At 36.7% G+C, this 25,885-nt stretch overlaps 1 protein-coding gene across 1 annotated transcript in view; it reads left to right on the top strand.

Moving 5' to 3' along the window:
• C29H8orf34 (chromosome 29 C8orf34 homolog) overlaps positions 1-25,885 on the top strand; it is a 387,205-nt gene that overhangs the window by 230,005 nt on the left and 131,315 nt on the right. Inside the window, 1 exon segment of the mRNA NM_001195666.1 lies at positions 16,583-16,718. Coding sequence (NP_001182595.1) covers positions 16,583-16,718 — 136 coding nt within the window.

Consider the following 25,885-nt stretch of genomic DNA (forward strand, 5'->3'; position numbering starts at 1 on the left):
GATGTTATAATTTTGGTTTGAGTTTAAGATACAGTATCAAATCATAGCTATAATCAGCACTACAACTACAAAGGGAAAATCCAATCACTACAAAATTTTATAATAATTTAAAATGACAAAATTACATCATGATAATACTAACTGTGGGTGAAAGTATTATATAAAATAATTATAGGCAGAACTCCAATATGCTATAAACTGTATATAAAATACTCTACACACAACTTAGTTATATGTATCATAAATTTGGCCAAATGTTTAATTATGATAACTATTCTCCTTTAATTCATAATTTTACTTGCTATTTTGAAACTGGAAAAAAACTTCAAGGAATTATTTGAATGACCACATGTCTTAAAATAAGGCGATTTGAAATCCTAATTGTTTGTCTTTTATATATTTGGGTAAGGAATTATTTGAATGACCACATGTCTTAAAATAAGGCGATTTGAAATCTTAATTGTTTGTCTTTTATATATTTGGGTAAGTTCAAATAATCTGCAAGTCAGGTTATTTAATATAAAACTACCCACTAAAGTAATTCTTTCAGACTTCACTAAGAATTTTATTCTAAATAATCTGGAGAAAAGAAAAATTGCTTGAATGTTGTATTTGTTATCTATAGCTTTGTAACAGATTGCCATATACTTAACATCTTAAAACAATGAACATTTATTATCTCACAGTTTCTTTGGGTCAAGCATCTAGGCCCAGCTCAGCTATGTCTTCCATTTTAGGGTTTTTTTACAAGGTTGTAAAGAAGGCAACAGTCAGGGCTCCTGGCGTCTCTACTGATGCTCAACTGGGTAAGGGCCTTCCTTCAAGCTCAAAGGGTTGTGGGGAGAATTCAGCTCAAGGGTTTCAGACTGAGGACCTCAGTTCCTGGGTGTTGGCCAGAAGCCACCTCTGTTCCTTGTCATGTGGGCCTTCACAACAGGGCAACATACTTCAGCAAAGTGTGCAAGCCAAAAAATAAAAACAAAAAAACCAACAATAGAGAAAATGTGCTAGCAAGTCACATTTAAAAAAAAACAAAAACCTCATCATGCTAGTGATATCCAATCAACTTGGCTTCATTCTATTATTTAGAAGATAAGTCACTATAGTTAGCCATACATCAATAGAAGAGGTCTACAAGGGCATGAGTACTGGAATGCAGGGATCATCTTAGAGTCATCCTGACACAGATGTGCTCAGCATATTATCCTTGATGTAACTTTTCTTATTTTCTTTCTCATGGGTCATGCTCTTGAAGGGCAAAGAAATCAGTGTTGTGAGTGGAGAAGGGACCAGAACATATGTATTTTTTCCATTGTTCATACAGCAGAGTGGTAGGTTGATGAATGATACAGCCATAAGCTTGGGGCTTTTGTAATACTAAAAGACATTGTAATAAATGATTTCATGACAGAAACCATTTCATAAGGATGATGAACCTCAAGGTGACATCTTTGTTTTATTAATCATCGTGTTGAGTGGGGATACAAAGTGAGAGTGAGTTCAGTTGTGCTCAAGGACTGTGGATGAGGCTGTAAGTTAGGAATGGTGGGAGAATCAAAACAGATGGAATATGAAATCTGGAGCAGCCTTAGGGAAGAAAAACTGGCAAAAGATCCAAAATGTTTAAAAGCGGTTTGGGGGAAGTTTTGCAGTTCAAAATGCAATTTAGTCAAGATAGACAGTCAAGAGACGGTCTCTTCCATAGCCGCATGAAATTTTCAGGAACAATATCCATTAGTTAGGAATCATTTGAAGTGAGGGTGTATGATCAGATACGTTGGTACGATTGGTGTTAAGGTAAAAGCAGAGTAGCACCAACAGACTAAGTCATCTTTGTGTAGCATCAAGTTAATCAGTATGTATGTAATGTAGTATGTAGTACAAATAGAGTATCCTGTTACGTAGTATAAGTATATAATGTAGTATGAATAGAGTATTGTGCTATGGCTGAGAAAACATCACCTTAGTGTTCACAACACATCAACTGTGTGACCTGATCAAACAAAATCTAACTCCAATGTCAGAATCCATAGGCTTAACTTGGCCTACACTATTGTTTGGCCTATACTTTAAACTCCAAAGACTGCTTAATCTCCTGACAATGCTTGGTTTTCTTATCCTATCCATTTTATTCATATAAGGTACCTGCATAAGAGGATAAAACAAGCCTTAGAGCAGGGGTTCTCAACCTTAGCACTAAATATTGACTTTTTGGATGTTATTGACATTCTTTGTTGTGAGAGGCTGGCTTCTACCCACTAGATCTCAGTAGTATCTACTGCCCGTGCCGCCTCCTCAGTTATGACAACAAGAAAATGTCTTCAGACATTGTCTGATATCTTCTTGTAGTGAGAGGAGGAGGGATAAATTACCCATGGTTGCATTGCCTTATGTTGTGGATCATTGTGTGGGCAAAATAAAGTGTAACATCTGAAAGCACCTGAAAGAGTGATTAAAGCATTATAGACATTGAACAAATAAATGATAGTTTTCCTTTAAATATTTGACATTGGAGAATAGTATCATACATGGAATTAACTTGATAGAAGTTTACTGAAACATGGATACTACCTTAATAATAATTTATGTGAGCACTAATTTGAGAAATCATTGGTTGTAGGTGTTTATTTGTGTATATAAAAGCTGACTCTCACCTCTGAAGTCAATCCAATCAAGCTTTTATCTCTTCCAATCGATACCATGTGCCCAAAGAAGTGCTTCACATTTTCTTTCCTTTTTTTTTTTAAGATTTTATTTATTTATTCATGAGAGACACAGAGAGAGAGAGGTAGAGACAGAGGCAGAGGGAGAAACAGGCTTCATGCAGGAAGCCTGATGTGGGAATCATGCGCTGAGCCAAAGGCAGATGCTCAACCACTGAGTCACCCAGGCATCCCTGCTTCACATTTTCTAAGGGACCTTATCTATACTATATCTTACTTACCAATGAAATGGAATAACAATGCCATGTATATCAGGTGTTGGGATAATTCATTCATTCATTCATTCATTCATTCATTATATATCTTTGAGGATTTGTTACATTCCAGGGACTGTATAGGAAATGTGAGACAGTCTCTACCCTTCTGGAAATGTGTTAGTGGAGAATTAAATGATGAAATAATTATAAAATGTACTTACAGAATGTAACAGATATTCTGGCAATAAGGAAGGATAAAAAGGATAAAGAATGATAGATGATGCTCTCTTAGATAAATAGTCAAGGGAATCCCTTATTAGAGGTCAGTATTTGAGCAGAGCAGTATGGCTATATCTAGGGAAAGGGCACCCCAGGTAGGGAGCACAGTAAGTCTGGAGACCTGAAGACATTAACATTCCTGGATTGCTCAAGGCACAGAAAGAGACTGGGGTTGCTATTGAAGAAGTACATTGAATAGCCAATTCGTACATTTTTTGGTTTTTATATTTTTTCTTATCTTGAAATATCCATTTTTAGTAAACTCAAAACATTTATATAATGTAGGATGTGAGATGAGTCTTAGGTGATATCATGCTGCATGACATGCATGTTATTAAAGAATAGTTCCATAGAGGCAGCTATCCAAGAAAATGGAACAAAGTTGAAATGGTCTTGTAAAATTTCATTTGGGATAGCAGTGTTTTGTGGCTTGAAGTGTAAAGGATGAGAACAGCATGTAAATTCCAAGAAAGCAGCACAGAATGGAAAGAGAATTTACAGTGTGTCAGACAGGGTGGCAACATCTTGTGGCATGTGGCTCCCATCTCAGTGATGGGAAAGGTATGTCCTGTGCCTGCTTCTTGCCTGTGGCACACCACAAGGGAGAATGAGTTGGCAACCACAGCCAAAATACATCAGTAGCAATTTTAGTATATGGCCAGCCACGATTTTCTTTTTTATTTTCCTAAAATTTGATTCTTTTAAAATTTATCCCAAAGGACTGAGTATGAAAGGGGAAAAGGGAGTTTGGAGGGGACAGGAAGAGAGGGAGTAGCTATGCTACTTAGTGCTGTTTTTGGATTAACCATATTGGATTTAGAATTTCAACAAATGTGACAAGCATAATGAAATATTTTTTGTCTGACTTTTAAAAGCTTTTTAAATGTGCATTTGGTGGTTAAAATTTACCTAATTGAGAATATCACACGATGAGATGAGAAATCTCAGTATTAACAGTACAAAGTTGAGAGAAGGAGGGAGTGAAACAAAGTACAAAGGATTTACAATGGAGGACTGTTGGAGCAAAAGTCTATAATGCCAAGGATCTAGGAAGGAGGAATACTATCAAAGCTGAAGACTTAAGTAAAAATAAAGACAGAATACAAGAAAAGAAAGGAAAGGAGGGTAGTGTGGAAGATATCAACCACCTAAGACATGTACACTTGAAATCCAAGGAAAAAGTAAATTAACAATGAATCTTGAGTTCAATCACGAATATCACAGTAATTTGCTTTTTGTGTATTTGCACCATGTTTATTCAGTAAAGTGACTTCAGGTAGAGTCAACCCTACTTAAGATAAGTTTAGAGCATGGACACAGAAAAGTTAACTGCTAGTCTTGGGACTGTAGCAATTAGTGTATGAATTTATCATACTCTCTCCAAGGAACTTATTTTGAGTTAGCAAATTATATAATCAATACAGAAGCACTCATCAAAATGAGCCAATTAATAATTATGGTCTGGATCAAAAATCAAAATATCGTCAAATATGGTGCAGGGTACATATATTAGTCTGATGGTCAAAAGTTCATTAGCAATCAACAAACTAGTACAGTTCACATAGGGACTTTTCAACATAGGATCTTATTTATTTAACATAGAGCCTATAGGAACATAAAAATTATTATTATTATTTTTTTTTAAATTTTATTTATGATAGTCACACACACACACAGAGAGAGAGAGGCAGAGACACAGGCAGAGGGAGAAGCAGGCTCCATGCAGGGAGCCCGACGTGGGACTCGATCCCGGGTCTCCAGGATCGCGCCCTGGGCCAAAGGCAGGCGCCAAACCGCTGCGCCACCCAGGGATCCCTAAAAATTATTTTAAATAGGGTTAACAATTAGTTTAAAAACAAAAAGAGTCGATGTTTGCATGTTGTATCACCCGTAGTGACTGAAATAATGTTTGCTATAACATAATGATGCTGATACAGCCAGCAGTCATTCCATAACTAAACCATTGGGATGAGAAGTGCCTTCTCACTATCGAGAGATATTAATTACATGAGTGCATTAGCCAGAGACACATCCCAGGAAAATTAAAATGGAATAAATACACTTTTAAACAGTAGTTAAGATGATCGGCTTTTGCAAGATTTCGTGGTGATTTTTACGTTTGAAAAAATTCCTTCTTACTCATCACCTTATGGAAATTAATCATTGACTTAATCCCAGTCTTTTGATACCATCTTTGCCTTGCCTGTGTGTACACTCTATGTACACTTTGCCTGGCTTGCCTCACTTTCTGTTTTCCAGTTGTATACCTGAACATCTCTACTTCTAAGCATTTTGCTGATCTCCTGTTTGAGCCTCCCACTACTATCCCCCAAATCCAGTCCCCGATGCTCCTCCTCTGACACAGTTTCTAGTTCATCGTTGTTCACAATGGGCCCTCACTTCAATTCAAGGGCTGTGACTGGGCCTTCACTTACATTAGGCCAGTGAGCTTATATAACTTGACCTGACACGAGTCCCCATGCCTGGAATTTCAGTTAGTTTTAGGGAAAAGAATTGTTCACAGTCTTTATCTGTAAAACCTTCCAAGGGTGACAAGAGATTCCGGGAAAAGTCAAATTTTTGTTTTGTTTTGTTTACACAATATAATCTCTTGATTTGTGGTGGGTGAAAATTAAGAAAAATAAAGATATACTGATGCAGAAACCAGACTTTGGGTAGTGTCTGGATTTGAATTTGCTAGAAGCAGTAGTATTTTTCTTGCAGACTGGAAAGAGAAAACCACTCCCAGATGTCTTAATTTTTCTGACTAACAGAAAAGCCTTCACAATTTACATCATGATGGGTTCAATTAGCACAAGTCTTGTGATTCATTTGCAATCTAAGTGAACAAATTCTAGCCTAAATTTTTACAAATGTTTGTGGTCAGTGATGTGTTTGGCTTTTGAAGGTCAAAGAAATTAAACAGGAACTGGTAGCGAGCAAAGATATCTCAGGAAGTTTCTTACTCCTTTCAGTTTGATAGTAGAAGATACAGAATATATGTAAACTGAAGTTTTTGTAAACATTTCCCTAACTTACTAGTCTAATCACTTTCTTTGTTTATTGATCTCATGTGGTCAAGGAAAGTAAATATTCTGTAACCTGCTCTCTGTTGTGTTATTAAAGAGGAAAACTAGCAAAGCACTTAAATTCCACGATACTTTTTTTTTTTTTCAAATGCAATTCTAACTTAAAAATTTTCAAATAAGGTCATTCTAAAAAATTACAGCCTATAATTTCTGATATCTATCTCTTTGTTCTTACTATTTACAGATTTGGTTAAACTGTACTATTCTGATGTACTGAGAAAGAATGCTGAGCTCATATTTCAGGCATGATTGTAGAAAGAGAACCAATAGAAACATGGCCTTAACATTTTTCTTCTACCTTTCAACCAGAATTCGTCCCAGCAAATTGAATAATGTTTTGCTCTCTGTTCTTTCTTTCCCCTTCTAAGGAAATATAGCTGTTTCGCATAACAAAAAAGTTTTCATAAATATTTTTATTTAAACTTGTCTAATTTCCTATATATTTTCTTAACATTTGTTTTATTTTTAATAATTCATTCAGAATATATAACATCTGCTTAAAATATTTGACCAAATCAGTACTATCAACGTAAATCAACAAACCAATTGCATTGCAGGAAAAAACTGCCATATAATTCTTATGTAACCCTTCACTGAATCACTGTGAGGGACTTATGTTTGGAAAGCTTTTAATTTTTGTTATAAAGTTCCCAGAACCAGATGTGAAAATTCACTCATATCCCACATTGTCTAGTTCAAGCAGCTGTAAATTATTTCATGGATTACACTTGAATGAAATGAAAGTCCTGAGATTATTTCATGTAGGCAGCTGTTATTTCCTTAAATTAAATCAAAACAATTCTTTGCTTGATTAATTCTTGGTTATTTAGATTGTATAAAGATAAAGTGCTTACAGTCTTTAGTCATAAATTAGTTCATTTTTTTCAGTAGTGTCCCTGTGAGTCAAAGGATGCAGCAAAATTTTATAGACTACCTTGAAAAATAAACTACTGCTTTGTGCTTTCTTCTATGAAAAAAATAAGCATGGCACTCTCTCTTTTTTTAAATATAATATTAACATAATGTATCATTTCACTGGTAGAGAAAGTTAACATAAGAATTGTCCCTGCTTGATTTTAACTGTTAGGCTGATAATTTTATCAGCTTCTCTTGCCATGTGGTCTATAGCTTCAATCCACACCTCTTCCTAGCCCTAGACTTGTCCTTCTGTCTACCAAACATCTGGATGGATATCTTAAAGACAGCTCCATCACAGCACATGCCAAACTAAAGATATTCTCTTTTCCTATATTCCCCAAAAATGTAATGTGGAGAAACCTACTAGGATTTCAATCACAAAACCTACTGAGTCTTTCTCGGAAATGACCTTCTAACACGTTTCTCTTGCTTCTTATTATGACTTCCTCACTCCAAGCCCTCAGGCGCTTATACAGGCACTACTGTGATAGACAGATCTTCCTGCCTCATCTGTTTGCAGTTTGTACTTTTCCAAAGGGGTGTAGGCAAGTACAACACATGTATTCAAAAACCAGTTTTCATGGGACGCCTGGGTGGCTCAGCACTTGAGCGCCTGCCTTTGGCCTAGGGCAGGATCCCAGGATTGAGTCCCACATTGGGTGCCCTACATGGAGCCTGCTTCTCTCTGCCTGTGTCTCTACCTCTCTGTGTGTGTGTCTCTCATTAATAAATAAATAAAATATTTTAAAAAAATCAACAGTTTTCGAAAAGCCAATTTCACCTAGAAGATCAGTTTGTCAAATAATCAATTAACCAAATTTATCAAATTGTCCTGAGTCTTCCCTTAAGACTGGTGTCTGATAAATGCTTTTAGTAAAGTCTCACAGGAACTCAGGGCTATCCTTTTTAAAAAAAAAAAAAAAAAAAAAGTCCTATAGTCAGCAAATAGCAATGAATATTCTGGGCTAGACATACTTCTAAAACACTGAGATTATGATAGTAAATGAGAAAGGTTTAATTCCTATCTTGAGGAATCAGAAAAGAAACAAATTTTTTATTTTATTGTTTGTAGGATTTTATTTATTCATGAGAGACACAGAGAAAAAGAGAGAGTGAGACAGAGAGAGACAGAGAGAGAGGCAGAGACACAGGCAGAGGGAGAAGCAGGCTCCATTCAGGGAGCCCGATGTGGGACTCGATCCCTGGTCCCCAGGATCAGGCCCTGGGCTGAAGGCGGCACTAAACCACTGAGCCACCAGGGCTGCTCCAGAAACAATTTTTTTAGAATAAATGAATAATTGCAGTGGTGTATGTATGTTGTCTATGTATATGTGTGTGTGTGTATATATGTGTATATATTCAGGTACATATATATATTCAGATAGTGATAAGGGCTATAAGAAAAAATGAAGCCAGTTAGCAGGATAGCAAGTAATGAAAGTAATCTTTTGAATAGAGTTGGTGAATATAATTATATTATTCTCATGCATAGTATTCTCACATATATTCAATGACTGTGTTCTTATTTGCATCAATTTAAGGCATATTAATTTAGTTTAAAGCTAAAGGATATAGCATAATTTAGTGTATATCCAAACTATTATTATTTCAACATTAGTCAATGTAAAATTTATAAATTAGATATTTTGTATTATTTTCTTCATATTAAGTCTTCTGTATCTTGTGTTTACTCTTACGGCATATCACAATTCCAACTAACCATTTTAAGTGCTTTATAGCAACATGTGGATAGTGACTAAAGAATTGGATGGTATAGTTCCATAATATATTGATAATATTAACTATATCAAATATATCCTTGATATTTAGTTGAATATACAATTGTATGTTTTTATGTAAGAGAATATTAATGAGAAATGCACTTATAGTTATGAATAATACATTTATAAACTTATTCACTAAATATGATTGTTGAATATATTCATTTCAATGAAGAATATTTTATCAAGATATATTATATTACATATCTCTATGTTATAGGGATCATAACATTGTGTTCAAAAAGAATATTTCTGAGGATGCCTGGGTGGCTCAGCAGTTAAGCAACTGCCTTTGGCCCAGGGTGTGATCCTGTAGTCCCAGGATGGAATAAATCCCACATTGGGCTCCCTGCATGGAGCCTGCTTCTCCCTCCGCCTATGTCTCTGCCTCTCTCTCTGTGTCTCTCATGAATAAATAAATTAAATTAAAAAAGAAAGAATATTTCTAAAAATTTTGCATAGCTTTAGAGAATTATTTTAATAAATATACCTACAGTTCTCTTTTTAAAACACAGATTTGATCACTTTAACTCCCTTCATTATCTGAGACTAAGCATCTCAGGTTATAGACAAATAGCTACATAACATTCCCCAAAATACTATGTACTTTTAAATCTATGCACGTTTTCATGTTCTTCCATCCCTCAAAAACCTCCTTCCTTTACCACCTGTTCTGGCCTATATTCGTTTACTCACATCTTATTTAACATATTCAGATTTCTGATCATTCCTTTATCATTCAGATTTCAGTTGGAAAACTGAAAATATTCTACATAATTAAAATAGAATGGTGCCAAGTGCTAATAGACAGTATCTGGCAGTTTTGTCTTTTTTTTTTTTTTTTTAACCTTAATTCATTACTTTCTTGTTTTCCATAACATTTAAAACATTTGTATCTGTTTTGTTTCTGTTTCAAATCACATTATATTATAGTTACCTACTTTCTTAAGTAGACATTAACATTCACTGAATATTTTGATTTTGAAGTATCAAAATAAAGAATATTTTTTAAAATTTCCAATCAGATTATTTTTACATAATCTTTCTCTAGCACTGTTGTCTTAAGAATCATGAGATTCCCTGGAGAAAAATGTATTCCTGATTGCTTTAAAGAAATTTCTAGTTGGCTAGTATCTTTCCTTAACAGACTGAATTTGTATCTGTTTACCACCAAAGATGGTATGTGTTATATCGACTTTATCTACACCACTGTGCTGTGTATGATGGGGAACTATCTTGGAGAATATTTAATTTTTAAAAAAGGCCCAAAGGGGAAAAAGAAAAAAGAAGGAAGAAAGGAAGGAAGAAAGAAGGAAGGAAGAAAGGAGGGAAGGACAAACAAAAGGGAAAGAGGGAGGGAGGAAAGAAGTAAGGGAGGGAGAGAGGAAAAAGGGAAGGTAGAAAAGAAGGAAACTTTGATACCATTGATGTTCTCAGATTCAAAGTTTTCTATATTTAGAAAATGTGCTCAGCATTTCTTCCCTTAACTTATTCAGCTTTGAAAATTCCTGGACAGGAACTTCCTCAAATTCTTTAATTTGTTTTTCTTTGTCTCTTTCAATTTGTGTAAACTTTCCAAAATTTTTAAAGTTTAGGCATTTCTGTTTCCTTCTTTTGATTATTTAATCCTAGACACCTGCTCCATATAATAAAGTTGTTAAGGAAATGGAGCTATGGAGACCTAGATTTGTGGGTTGTTCTTTTTTCCTTTGCAAACTAAACATAGATTATTAGTATCCTTCTGTGACTAAACAGGATGTAGGATTCTTCATAGCTGTATCACTCTTTAGAGCTTGGCAAGTACTAGTTTTTAGGAGCTTATTGACTTTCTGCAGCAGAACTGATATTGGTAAGGAATGAAAGGATGAGTATTTCTCAGAGTAAGCCTTCTCCCAAGATTTCAAAAGCCAGTTGCACTACCACCATCACAGCTGTGCTGGACTATCCACAGCCACCACAGATGCTGAGGTTGTCTTAGCTTACAGCATCCTGAAGTCTCCAATGAACCAGAAAGTACATTCTAGCAGGCTTCATACTCTAGGGTTCTCTTTTTCTCCCACATTGTGATAGTTACTCTGAAATAGAGAAAAGAAAATGATACTCAGATGAGGACGGGGTGAATGGGCTGTCTTCAAAAGGCCTTATGAAGTATGCGTTTTGAATTTCCAAGTAGGAAGAGTATTCTGGCATGGAGCTTCTACTGTTTGTTGGAGGAGGGGGAGCAGGTGGGAGGAAGGTTTGAGGTATGTTCTGATTGGAAGTTGTTGGTGTGGGGAACCTGGAGACAAGGTAACTAGGAGCAGACTGCCTTATGCTCTTGGTTTAGGGAGCATATTTGACTTTCTCTTATTGGTTCTGAGTTGGAAATGGGGATAAAAGGAGAAAAGCTGGCCTTTATTAACCAAGTCCTGAAAGTTTTGGGGCTAACTGCTGCTTAGGCTTCACTGGATGATTCCAACAGAGTTTGTGAGTAGTGTTCTAAGTAATGTCCTATGTGGTCTTTCCGCTGTCTGTTTATATGTTCAGTCTGTAAGTCTCCTCTTTTAGACATTCTCTCCCTTGCAGGAAGTTGACCAAAAATCCAGACCTTCAGTCTTGATGATTGTTCACTTGTCCCCATAATCAATTGTATCAAAAGGGCTTCTTTATCTTCTGAATCTTTTTGATGTTGTATCCTCATGGTGATCATTTGAAAAGAAAGTGGCTGCATAGAATCATTCAAAACTTGCATTAAGTATTAAGATTAAGTATTAAGCTGATAAAGTTAAATGGACTGATATCATGACCACTGCGACATAAACAAGAATAAATATGTCCATTTAAGATGCTTTAGAACCAAGAACCTGAATGTCCAACCAAGGCCAAGAGAATAATCCCCACAGGTCATAAAGATCAATCTTACAGAGCCAAATAGTTTTTTTTTTCTTTAGATGATATCTAGCCTCTTCTAACTTACCTATTTCATTAAGCCACGTGCAGCAAAAAGTATTCACAATAGCATAGATACTATCATGACTAGTGAACAAGAAATCTAAATTGTCCGTTACTACTCTTGCCAAGGAATTAAGACTGATTTATATCCCATCTAGATTATAAGTGGTATAATTTTATAACTTCTGCCGAAGTTAAAATGACAACACCTTACAGTCTTTTGTTTGTATAATTCTTACTATTGGAAACACTACTTTGATTGATTGTGTAAATATTGAACTGGTGACACCTCCAGGTAATGTGCTTAAATAGTCAAGAGTAGCCTCATTTTGGAGCTTGGGTCTCAATTGTAATTTCTAGACTTAATGATTTATAGAATTAGTGTCTGTGTACAGAGAAATTTTATAATACTATTCTTAAAGTGCATGAAATAATAGACAAGCAAGACTAGCTAGCTATCCTGGCTGCAAAGGAAGTGGTATCTGGTAGGAACTCACAGATATCCAGGAAGAAAGGAATTATTCATGACATGAGGTTAGAATGAAAGCCTTACATTGGCTGGTTTACATATTTGTATTTCTATTAGTCCAGATGGCAAATAATTGGCCCATGATCTTAGGAATGTCCTTCTTCTTTTCTGTAAGAGAGAGATGCTGGCAAAGTCACACATTGATCTGTTCAAGGTCATTTGTCCCTGTAGGTACAAGTGCAAACACCACTGGTTATAATTTCCTTTGATCTCATTTCCCCTAGATTGGAATTTCCCTTAGATTTTCATCATTAGGGTCTAGTGAGGAAGACCACATCCAGCAATTAATAGGTTAAAGGTTATTGTTGGGATAATCTGAGATTGATGCTATAATGATTAAGCTCTGATCTAATTTTAGTAAGAGAGGAATAAAAGAAAAAGGGCCATTATGCATGTGCAATAACCAGGGGTCTCTAGAAAATAAAGAATGATTATAAGCAGCAGATAAAAAACAAAATAGGAATTAGGCAGAGGTTTTGATCCAGCATCTTGTGCAGAAGCTCTCTACCATGTGAGTGGATTATTCTAAAGTGGAATCTTGGGTCATCTGTCTACTGTGAAGATCAACTGCTTCTAGAGAATCCTTGAGAATCTTTGGCTGAGGTCCCCTATTAGGTTAGTCTTCCAATTTTGTTGATTCTGGATTGCTTCTTCAGTTGTGAAATGTGAATGAACCTAAGGGCTTACTCCAGGGAATTTTACTTCTGTATCTGTTGTTAACAATATATGATCGAATCCCTTCCAATGAGGTTCAAGAGCAGTTTTTCCCCGATATATCTTCCAATAGATGAAACCTTATAGTTGAATATCATGAAGAGGCTGTTTAAGAGGACTATTTGAATGCACTCTTAACCTATAATATTTTGTGATGTCTCTGTGCATGAGTATAGTGTCATAGGTAAAATCTTTAAATATCTGGGCCTTCCAGTTACCAATTCACAGGGAAGCAAACAGCGTGTCCCTGAGGGAGCAGACCATACTGCATTAAGGGTGGGTAAGAGTACCTTTGGTCAAAAGAGTTCAAGAATTTCTGAAAGTTTTGTTAGTTTTATTTCAAAGATGTCATTGATTCTTTTCACCTTTTCATAAGTTTGTAGGTGGTAAGACCAATATGGTTTCTGAGTAAGGGGTAATACCTTCCAAAGTTCTTTTATAGTATTTTTGTGAAGAGTGTGCCTGGGTCACTTGATATAAAAGTGATATTCCCAAAGTTAGAACCACAAAATTGAGCAGATTTTCAGCAACTGTAAAGACTGTACTTTTTGACAAAGAAATGTTTCAATCCATCCTGAAACTATATAGACATACAATATCTAAAACAGAAATCTCATGGAGAGTGGAAGCCATCTAAAATCCTTTAGAAGGTGTTCAAAGGGCCCTCAAAGCTCTGGTTTCTGGCCATGTCCAACATTTACAGTTCTTCTAGAATTATTCTGGTGACAGGCCCATGTGATTCAAAAATTACCTCAGCTATCTTTTTTTTTTTAAGGTTTTTTTTTTAAATTTATTTATTCATGATAGACAGAGAGAGAGAGAGAGAGAGGCAGAGACACAGGCAAAGGTAGAAGCAGGCTCCATGGCAGGAGCCTGATGTGGGACTCGATTCCCGGACTCCAGGATCGTGCCCTGGGACAAAGGCAGGCGCCAAACTGCTAAGCCACCCAGGGATCCCCCCTCAGCTGTCTTTTTAAAGTTTAAGCAGCCATGTAAATTTAAAGTAGTAACTAATTTATCTGTACTATACTGAGTAGTTTCACAGAGAAATTTAGTTAATATCCATTGAAAACCATCTACTGCCACCAAGCAGCTGTCTTGAGAGCACTAGAGATTATCTAAATGAAGCTAGAACCACATTTTTTCCTTCTTATTTTTTTTCAAAATGAGGGACTAGATGTTGGTATTTTATAATGGTCTCTTTGAATTCTTTAAGGATTTATCTTTTTGAGTTTAGATCGGATCAAAATCTTGGTTAAATGCTATTTGTTTGACAAAATGATCTGCTAGAGATTATTTTTTTCTTTAGCTCCTATATTATTTCTTTTTTCATGAATCCCAACTTTTATAATCACTATGTCCTTTTGAAGAAAAAGTGCATATAAAAGCCTCTTAAACATCTTGTCCGTTTTTGATGGGGGTTCCAACAAGATTGGCCCCTTCGTTTCCAAAGCATTCCAAACTCATATATATATATAGAAATATACTAAGTATATTTCTATATATATATTTTAAAGTGTGCCTGTGTATATATTTACTCTGTGTTGTTCTGTGTAGTTGACAAGCTCAAGTAAGTCCAATAATTCTGCCATCTAGACTAATTTTATTTCATGTAGACGATTATATTCCAAAGACAAAAAGGTAATAGCATATTCTGCTCCAATTTGAAGTTTTGATGTATGATCTATCAACAAATAATATTAGGCCAGACTTTCAGTGGGAGTCCTCAAAAAAAATTAATGGGAGATAGCAAGTTCCCTAACTGAGCTAAGAAAATCGTTAAGGTTCGCTTCTTCTGGTAAGGGCAAGAGAGTACATATCAAGGTGTTGCAGGGATAAATAGCAACATGAGGACGAGTCACTAACATTATCTCATAGAGGCTAATTAGCTAGCTGAAAAGTGCTGTGTTCTTAGATAACAGTAATGTCTGTGTTGTATGAGGAACACAGAACCATAAGATCAAGAGAGAAGGCTATATAGCTAGTTCAGCAAAAGCACCAAGTTTTGAAGTGGTGGTTATTGCCTTAAACAAGGGGAAGAGGGATCCCTGGGTGGCGCAGCAGGTTTAGCGCTCGCCTTTGGCCCAGGGCGTGATCCTGGAGACCCAGGATCGAATCCCATGTCAGGCTCCCGGTGCATGGAGCCTGCTTCTCCCTCTGCCTGTGTCTCTGCCTCTCTCTCTCTCTCTCTCTCTCTCTCTGTGTGTGACTATCATAAAGAAATCAAAATTAAAAAAAAAAAAAAAAAAACAAGGGGAAGAAGCTTTGACAATCAGGTAAATGTGGTGAGTTTTTATGACTCCCATGAAATTGAGTTAAAACTCGATGTGCTTGCCCAGATTGCCCATATGCAAGTAGACAAAAGAATTTTAGTTGGTATTGCCTGTGAAAGGAGTCTATTGAGAAGTCTTCTTCAGATAACAGAAATCTTATTTATGACTTAAACTAAAAGTCATCACAATCTCAGGAAAATTTGACACTTGTTGGTTACAATATCCAGTTAAACCAGAAATACTCTTGATTGTTTTGTGAAGGGTCTAAAATGTTTGGATAGTCTGTAGCCTTATCAGGGAAAAAGTGATTTCCCTCCTTATATAGGTTATAACCTCAAATAATGGATTTTATTTTGGCAAAATTGTAATTTATCTTTTAAACTTTATGTCCCTCTTTTGCTAAGACTAAGAACAAAAAAATGGAATAGTTTTTACCAGCGCCCTTGTTCTCTGAATAAAGCAGGAGATCATGTACATATTATATCAGGACCGAATTGCAAGGGAAACTAAGATCTTTTTAAGTCTTGACTGAGGACCTGGGAAAAATAGGAGGGGGCTTCAGTGAATCTTGGTCATGACTTCCGAGTATATTGTCCTCTCCACCTGAAAAAAAAGGGGAAAAATTAAGAGTGAAAACAGAGAAGACTTCAGATGTGTTATTAGATCCTTATTAGAGGCTATTGCATGGGGAAGCTATGAAGGCAAGCTAATTACAAACAAATGGTTTTTAATTCATTTGAAAGATTATGTCTTTTTTTGATTGGCTCTGAGTTGGAAACAAAGGCAAAAATAGAGAAGCTGGCAGTCGCTGACCAAACCCTGACCATTTGGGGCTAATGGCAGCAGAGATTTTGGTGTGGTTTCTTTGCACGGTTACAGAAAGGTGGCAGATCCATGTTCCATAGTCATAGACGATAACCTGCCCACTATCTAAGTGGATTCAGCCTCTCACCATTTTTTCTCCTGTAAATTTTTTCATATGTCTTCAACTACATCTAGAAATGCTTTGAAAAATAACTCATACATGAAGCAGTATTTCTGCAAAGTGGAAATATACTTAACTACTGGCGGATATCTCAAAACATAGACTCTTCTTCTTGATTCTTTTAGGGCTAATGTTTTCTCTGCAATTGTTTATGTTGTTACAGAGGATCTTGATGATTTAAGAATGGAGGGAGTAACTACCCTTGTACCTTCTGGGAGCAAATTTAACCAAGGTCGTGCTACTCACCCTGCTGAACCTCAGGCCAAGGTCACACTGAACATCTGTTCAAGGTGTGCCAGGTAAAACAAATCATAGGTATAGTATATATAAACATAATCTTCATTTTTAAGATCTAAGATTTTGATGCAAAGGGTATACTCCTCTGTGTTAAGAATATAATTTCCTCCCAATTATCTTTTGTGCTAACATTGGCAAGGGACTTAGTCGTGCAGTTTATCCTTGTGTCGAATGCCACTCAGACCAACAATGAATCAAAGACTTTAGCTTGTCCTCGCTTCACAGTGAGAAATTTTAAGTCTTCTGTCCCTGAATTTCATTTGCCATCTGCCCTACTGTTCCCTTTCAAAGGAAGAATGAATATAAGGGCTCTAAAGCTTCAAAGCCACTTTTAAAGCACCTGCATAAAGGCAAGTTTGCCCAGGTATCATTTAAGATCTGATATTATTGGCCTCTTAACCTGCTCCTCATCTTGTTCACCTCCTGGAAAGAATTTAATCAGCTTGACACTTTTCAGTTTTGGCAGCTGGAAGCAATCTTTGCATATACTGTATGTGGCCAAAGAAGTAGCTTAAGTTACTGCCAAGTCAGCTCCCAGTGCTGGTCTAGCAGAAACTCACCAAATAGCTAGAATTCATTCTTTTGTAGGAACTAAATCTCATTTGCAAAGAGGCTTTTAAGCCTGTTTAAATGATAAAACAAGCCTTCTAACCCTTATGTAAATGGTGCAGATTAGCAAGAACAATGCACTGGCTGGCCAGTTTTATCTCCTTTTCTTTATGTCTAGCTGTTCTATTGTACTGTTTGAGAGGGGATTAGCTGCTTCGAAATAGGAAGGGAGGGAGGGTAGGAGAATCAAATCAGATTCTTGTAGCTTTTCCTCTTTTACCCTTTTGAAATTTTTATTTTAATCGCCACAGGCTTAGAAAAATAGAAAGGACACCTCTTCGAAAAGCAGGGATGTTATTTGAGACCATTAGAAATGCCATAGCACAGTGGAAACATCAATGGAAACATTGCTTCAGACCAGTTATATTTGGGTGAATTGACTTTGATGAGGGCTTCGAAGAAAACTTCTAGCATTTTTGTGATGGTATTTAGGCATCTTGAGTGTACAAGGTCATTTATGTGAAAGTTGTTTAGCATTTAAAAAACTTTTAGAGTATAAATAACAAAGATTCAACCGAGTGAACTTTGGAGATATAATTGGCTTTATCAAATAATTCCTGAATCATGCAGCTTCCCATGTAGCGAACAGAAGAGTTCACTGAGCAACGGGAAAGGAAAAATTTTTAAAGGTAGGGAGACTGGAGGTGGGCGGGAGGGGAGGGGGCAAAATTGAGGAGGGTTGTTAGCAAAGAATCCATTGTTTTAGGCATGGCTGCCCTCCTAGATGGAACAGAAGGGGTCTCTCAGTAAACTTCCTAGTGCTGACCAGGAAATTCCCATGATGACTGGTTAAAGGTTACACAGTCCAGGAGAGTTGAAACTGCAGTCCGATTAAGTATTAAGTCTTGGTTTACTGACTGAGAGTCTCTACTTAAATGGCTCTATTATGGCCCTGGGGTTTCTTTTTAACAGTATATTTGTTCATTTACAGTTTGACTTGTGGGGGATTAGTATTTGATCCTTCATATCATTTGTAAAAGATTATTTTATCAAAAAGGGAAGCCTATGAAAATGGTATGTTTCCAAGCTGCTGAGGATTTGAATTGAGAAGGGGCCAAGCACCCACCTAACCCTGAATCATCCACCATTCAGCTTGCCAATAATAGAGTTAGACCGTAAATTGCAAATAACCTGTATTTAAGATTGAGCCTTTAACTAATTTATTGAAGAGGTATTTGATTGAAAAAACAATCGATTACATTTATTGTTTCCTCACTACATAGCACGTACCATTCTAAGCACATTAAATACATAAATTTATTTAACTCTCAAGTAACGAAGTTAATTACAGTTGTTATCCTCATTTCGTAGATAAGGAAGCTGAGTCAGGAGTTGGTTAAATTACTTGTCCAAAGTAACACAGCAAGTAGGAGGCAAGACACATTTTCAAACCCAGGTAGTATAGCTGGACTGACCGCTTTGTCATTTTATTTTATTGCTAAGTTGTTGTCTGAAGGTAAAGACGGAAGCCTCAAATGGTTAGAAACAATGAGATAGGAAGAGATTTGGGGTGTTTCAAATAATGGGAGCTCCTGACTTTTGATGGAGTATAGGCAAGCTTGTACTTCCAAAAGCAAGATAGGGATGTATTGATTCAGGGAAATGTGGTAAATAGTTTGGACGAAAATACTAGGCTGTGGATTTTAGGGGGCTACCATAGTCAGAATTCAGAGTGGAACTAGTATGAGTTAAGAACTTTAGAGAACCTGAGATTTTACCTTATCTGCAATCTGATGTGTTAGTTGGCCACTGTTTTATCAATGTGGGCAGAAGATAGCTGTCAGAGACCAAGGACTTGGCACTCACAACAATTGCCAGAGTGTTATCATCTCCACTGATCTCCCAATCCACAAATTTTCAGACAATGACACAAATAGGATAGGAGGTTATCGTATTAGAGAGGAACACTGAGTTTAGGAAAACAGTGTTTTATAATGGGATGTTAGCATTGCTCTACTGGGAGCCTCCATATGTCTCTTCCAAGGCTGTTTGCAATACAGACATCCCTGAACAGAGTGTCTGAAACTGAGGCTGTCAAGTGGCTTTGCTCACCAGATATGTAGGAACCTGAGAGACTCATAGAGGACTATCTCCCAATACTAATTAGAGTGAACTACTTTGGTAATACAGTGATGTGCTAATCAGAGGTTTCCATAATTAATTTTCAGACATCAATTTATATTGTCAGTTCACTTCTCCTAGTTGCAAGACTGACTTTTAAGACTGAGAATTAAAAAAAAAAAAGACTGTAAGAATGAGAATTTTACTTTTTAAGTCACGGCTGGGGCAGAAGTCATAAACTGGAGGACTGTGGGCAATGTCCAGTTGTTTTGTGTCTTCCTAACATTTAAAAATACCACTGGACTAGTTACTAATTTTACATAAAATATTGGGACTTCTGTCTCATCTTAAAAATCCCTACAGGGAAAAAAAAAAAAAAAATCCCTACAGGATGGGGATCCCTGGGTGGCTCAGTGGTTGAGCACCTGCCTTTGGCCCAGGGCGTGATCCTGGAGACCCGGGATCGAGTCCCACATCGGGCTCCCTGCATAGAGCCTGCTTCTCTCTCTGCCCCCACCCCTCTCTCTGTGTGTCTCTCATAAATAAATAAATAAAATATTTAAGAAAAATCCCTACAGGTGATAACACTGGGGCCCACATTCTCAGATGATTACCCAGTAGCAGCTTTCCCCCTAGGCCCTTAGACCCTGCAGCTATGCTCCAGTTCACCTCACATTGTCTATCCAGCTTCACTCACTTATAGTACCTGTGTAAAGTCTGTAGGCCTTTGTAACCTCTGATTTGTAGAAATTTCGATGATAAGCAATGAATCAGGACTGGAGGAATGCAGGCTGAGGTACCTCAACAGGCCACTGGGTGAAGATTTTGGTGCCCAGAAAAGGCAGATAATACTGTCTCAGGGTACCTGACTGCACAGGAGTTTATGGTAGGCAGGTGGTAGTTTTAGAGTGACCAGGTGATCCCTCAGAACTCAGAGAGAGTGAGTCAGTCAGTAAGCTGCAGACTAGACCAGCATGGAGAACATGGTTGCTCCATTTAAAGAACTATACCCATTGTCACTGCTCTTCTTGAGTGGGCACTGGTACCCAGCCTGGAAGATAATAAGAGATAATGTGGGTTTTATATAGGAAGACTAGACATTAGATTTGGGGCCTTTTAGGATCAGAACTTAATTCTAAATCTCACTGGATTGGAGACACTGTGGTGCTGATGGATAAGAAACTTTTGGATAATTAATGTTCAGTTGTAGGACATAAATATCAACACTTTTCAGTGCTTTACAGCAAAAGTAAATAGAAAGACAGCTTCCTTCGAAGTCTGACAAAGGGATTTTTATGTGCCCTAAATTACCTAATGTATCATTTGGGAAAAATTATGCAAATATTCAGAAAATCTGATACTGCATCTTGCAATCCTGGAGATAACCTCTAAAGACAATTGAGAGGTCTGGACAGAATAATGTATGCAAAGGCAGCTAGCAAATTGTTCACAGTGCAAGGCTGTCAAGGAACAGGGATTTCCTCTTTTTCTCTCACTCACTGGGATAATTACCATGTAAATACTTAAGCAGTTTAAAATGCTTTGAGTTTTTTCCTCATTTTTTGAGAGGGCTGCATTAAAGTGCTCAGGTATTGAAGAAAAAAGAGCCTCATTTTTCTGACATTCTGGAATTTTCTCCTGCCTTAGGCTTTTAACTAGGGAGAAAAAAAAAAAAGTATGTCCATCTTCCAGGATTTATGTATTTAATAAAATGGTCTAAATTGGAAATATTTTTGCTGTTTATTTGTTTGTTGTTCCTTCAAGCTTTAAGGTCAAGAAATCTGTTTTTTTTTTTCTCCCTTAGAACTGGAGAGGTAAAATGCATAGGTGAGATTATGGTTTTGTTGTGATCTTGAAATAATACTGCAGCTGCAAGATATTGTAGACAAGCTCAGTGAAGATCAATGAAACTTAAGTGATATTCAGAGTTTCTGCAAAGAACCCATCAGTGAGCAAGTTAATGTTAAGAGGTAGAGTCTACTCTATAGATTGCTATTTTTCTCAATCTTTTTTTCAGATATTGCACCACTTATGCACTACTTACGGAGTCACAGTATGTAGAAATGAGTTTGCATATGATATGTCTAGAACATTATTGCTTTTATAAAGTTGAGGGCATTCAGTCAAAGGCCACAGAGCCCTCTTCATTTGGAACCTGACGGGAAGACATAATCTGTAATGAGACTGATGGGTTCTACTGGGATGATTGAGGGATATAAGATACAGGAGACCACTGGTGAGACTTCCACTTTCCAAGACATCAGGAAAAGAGGAATTCAGCCCGCATTAAATTGCTCTGTAAAGTTTTATGTGGGACAAGGTGACTAAAATATCAAGAATGTCAAAGTTTATTGATTAGCCTGGTTACAAGAAATAAGAAGATTACAGAATTTTTTTTTTCCATAAATACTTCACGTATGGTTGGGAAAGTACAACGGAAAGAAAGCTTGCGTTTTCAAGCTGGAAAACTATTCCAGGAGAGTGTTACTCCTATAGCTCTTGATGGCCTTAGTCTGATGTGGGCATTGCTGCAGTTTGTGTGATTTAATCAGAGATGATATCACCTGGCAAGTGGGAAAATCTTGGCTAGTAGATACCTGACCAACCAAGATATATTAAGATTCTAACCCAGAACATCTCATTTTCCCCCTCAGATTACAAAGTAAAAAAGCTATCATAAAACAGCAATGTTAAGTAAATAAGAATTTTCTGTGTAGGATGTAGCAGTGTCCTTATAACTGGTGATTTTACTCATTACAAAGTAGATTTTTAATATATTCATTGAGTATCTCAGTTTGACTTTTAGAAGATTCCACCAATATAGCTAACAAATCCTTGAATGTATGGGCAAAACAAGTTACATTTGTTGCCTGGGAATCACACTAAGTAGTATCAACTAAAAAGTAGTGTCAGTAGGTCAGTAATGCAAATAGTAATTATCAGCAACATTTCTGTGGTTTTAAAAAACAGTGGTTTGTAAAATTCTGAGTTTCAAATTATGTATTTTTATCAAATGTCCTAACTTTTTGCGGTAAGATAACAGTTAAGATACCAATAGCCAGGAGGCAAATGTGGATACCAAGGCACCGAATTACTATTTCAGTGACGTTTATAAGCCATTTTTCTGGAAAGACCACCCATTAATTCTGTCTACCTACTGCCATTCTGAGGAGTTAAATCTTGTTTTCTTGGACTCCTGCCAGGGCATTCTGGGTGGTAAAATGCTATTTGTTTTTGATGGTGCAAGTGTTTGCATTCATTCATGCTTAACATCAATAGTGCACACACAAAAAGAAGTGAAAGCCATTTTAAAAGAAATTGGATTATAGTGAACATACAGTGACCTTGGCTCAGAAACTATAGCATGAGAATGCTAGGGAAAATTTGTTTCCAAATAGTCTGCTGATTTTTAACTGATTTGCTTCATGACATGGTATCAAAACTTGTTCATCATTTTTCCTAAACATCATGACATTAAAATACTGAATTTGTTTGTGTGTTGACTTGATACATAAAGCAGGAGACATGCTGTGGTAAAGGTGAATGAGAAATCTTGGAAGTGTGAACTAATCTCAAACTATCTATATTAGGATTTCCTAGCTGACCTGAGGAAATCTGCATAATTAATCATACATTATATTCACTTTCACTTTCCTAGGCACTTTTTCTTTTTTTCCTTACCTGTTTTTAGAAGGCTTAAATTCAGCAAGTTTGGGGATCCCTGGGTGGCTCAGCGGTTTAGCACCTGCCTTTGGCCCAGGGTGCGATCCTGGAGTCACGGGATCAAGTCCCACATTGGGCTCCCTGCATGGGGCCTTCTTCTCCCTCTGCCTGTGTCTCTGCCTCTCTCTCTCTCTCTGTCTATCATGAATAAATAAATAAAATCTTAAAAAAAAAAAATTCAGCAAGTTCTCAGTGGAAGGAAAGGTGAGCAGAGGTGACATTGAAAAATGAGTAAGGACAAAAATGGGACTTCTATCACTTGTTTAAAGTTAAAGATTGTTCATAAAAATTGAAATCTCGTATTTTATATCATATCTATATGTAGCTTCAGCTTTATGTAATATTAATGCAGAAATCAAAATCCACATGAAATCAAATGAAATTCCCCAAATTCCCAGTATTACATTTAGCTATGACTATACCAGTGACTACACTGTAAAACACATAGTTTTCTTAAAATGAAAGTAAAGTGATAAATCACCCAATTTCATTACAAAATATTTTTTTCCTATTGCAAATTAAAAGGCATTTAATATAAATTCCTTGATTTTGACTGGAGAGAGGGAGGAAAAAGAACTCCACAACAGCAGCAATATAAGATTTTAAAATCAGTGTTTAACTGATATGAAGGAGAAAGGTATTCATTGTACTCCTAACTTCTAGAATTTGGGCTTTCGGCAGGTTTGACCACAAAGCCTTCGACCCAGACCACTTTTTCATTCTTTGCCTGTGACTTTTTTCTTGTTAAACTAAAGTTAAATTGTTCTTTTGGTGCTTAAAACTGCTAAGGGGAAAATATAATTTTTGGTTTGGAAAATTTAACTCACATAGGACCACGTCAAAGGGTCCGTGCCCAGTGTCTCCCAGCTTCCTAGAACCCCTTAAGCACTGCTGCCTAGGTGCTACAGGCCCAGCCAGAGAAACTGCACAACTCCACCTGTGTTAGCTACTGAATCCACATGCATCTGCTGTGATGGCTGCTTTCTATACACCTACAAAGGCCATGACTTATTGCTGAGGGCAGCTGGCCAACTGTGAGAGTAACTTCGAGAAAGCCATATTGGGCACTCTCTATAAAGCAGCTCCTTCTCTGGTGATAGCACCCCAGGTAAGTGCACAAAAGCAAAACACAGTTGCAGACCTACTTCTTTCCACTCTCGACATCCTGATGCCTGACGTGTGTACAATTTGACAACAGCATCAAGAGCTGATGAGAGAAGCTGGAAAGGATTCTAGTGACTTAAAAATTCCATAGCATTGTCTCTGAAGAAGTGTGTCCGGAAAAAAAAAAATTTGAGACTGTGAGCCTTCTGGCAAGAACAGTTCCTCAAAACGTCGAGGTCATTGGGAGAAACACCAACAGCCAATTATATAAGAATTTAAATGATTTCCCTTGGTTTCCCCAGCACTCGATGGGTTTACAGATGCCACAGTTGGTGTTCAGTTGTTTATTCATGGAGTCAACACCAGGTTTAAAGTGGCTGAAGAATTAGCCTCTACGAATAGTCTGCTTGAAACAGCTACAGGTACTTTGTGGAAAATATTTGAATCTCTCGTGTGTTATTGTGTTATTGAACTAGTAGCATCATTGATGAATTTTCACTGGCTGTTGTGGCCTGAGCCATCCTCACGTCCATGAATTTTTGTCAAAAACCAAAGCTGAATATTCTGACTCACCCTACCGCACATCAGTTTGATGCCTTGTTAGTGGTGTTTTCTTGCAGTTTTTTGAGCTAAGGGCTGAGATTAAAAGTTTCCTGAAAGAGAAAAATCACCCTCATGTGCTATTACTGAACACTGAATAGCTTTGGAAATTAGCTTTTCTTCATACTTGATAACATTTCCTTATTACAAGATAAAACAGTGCTTATATGACAACCTTATATGGTATAAAGTCATTTTGATGACAATTAATGTAGTTTGAATTACATCATGTTAAGCTGTTTGATATGCTTGTGTTTTATATGTATGTGAATTAATATTAGTATTTGGTAGTACCTATCTATGTGAAAGAACATTTTTAAGGGTGAAATATCTAAGATCTCATTACAGGATCATAATTCGCAGATGAAAATTTGCTATCAATTTTGATGAAAGGGAACCCCAATTTTGTTTTTTTTTGTTTGTTTTTTTAATAAATTTTTTATTGGTGTTCAATTTGCCAACATATAGAATAACACCCAGTGCTCATCCCATCAAGTGCCCCCCTCAGTGCCTGTCACCCCTAGTTCGTTTCCCAGAGTTAAGAGTCTCTCATGCTCTGTCTCCCTCTCTGATATTTCCCACTCATTTTTTCCCTTTCCCCTTTATTCCCTTTCACTATTTTTTATATTCCCCAAATGAATGAGACCATATAATGTTTGTCCTTCTCCGATTGACTTACTCCACTCAGCATAACACCCTCCAGTTCCATCCACGTTGAAGCAAATGGTAGGTATTTGTTGTTTTTAATGGCTGAGGAATATTCCATTGTATACGTAGACCACAGCTTCTTTGTCCATTCATCTTTCTATGGACACCGAGGCTCCTTCCGCAGTTTGGCTATTGTGGACATTGCTGCTATAAACATCGGGGTGCAGGTGTCCCAGCGTTTCACTGCATCTGTATCTTTGGGACCCCAATTTTGAAAAATGTTATCCTCCCCCCAGAAAATTTTTATTAGTAAACCTGTATTAGAAAAGATTGTAATTGGTTATTATATTTTAGACTCAGTTACTAAAAATTTTTGGAAAAATTAACATCATTTTTATTTACAGATATGACAGATATCCAGCCT

This window comes from Canis lupus, chromosome 29, assembly GCF_011100685.1.
Source record: "Canis lupus familiaris isolate Mischka breed German Shepherd chromosome 29, alternate assembly UU_Cfam_GSD_1.0, whole genome shotgun sequence".
NCBI lineage: Eukaryota > Metazoa > Chordata > Mammalia > Carnivora > Canidae > Canis > Canis lupus.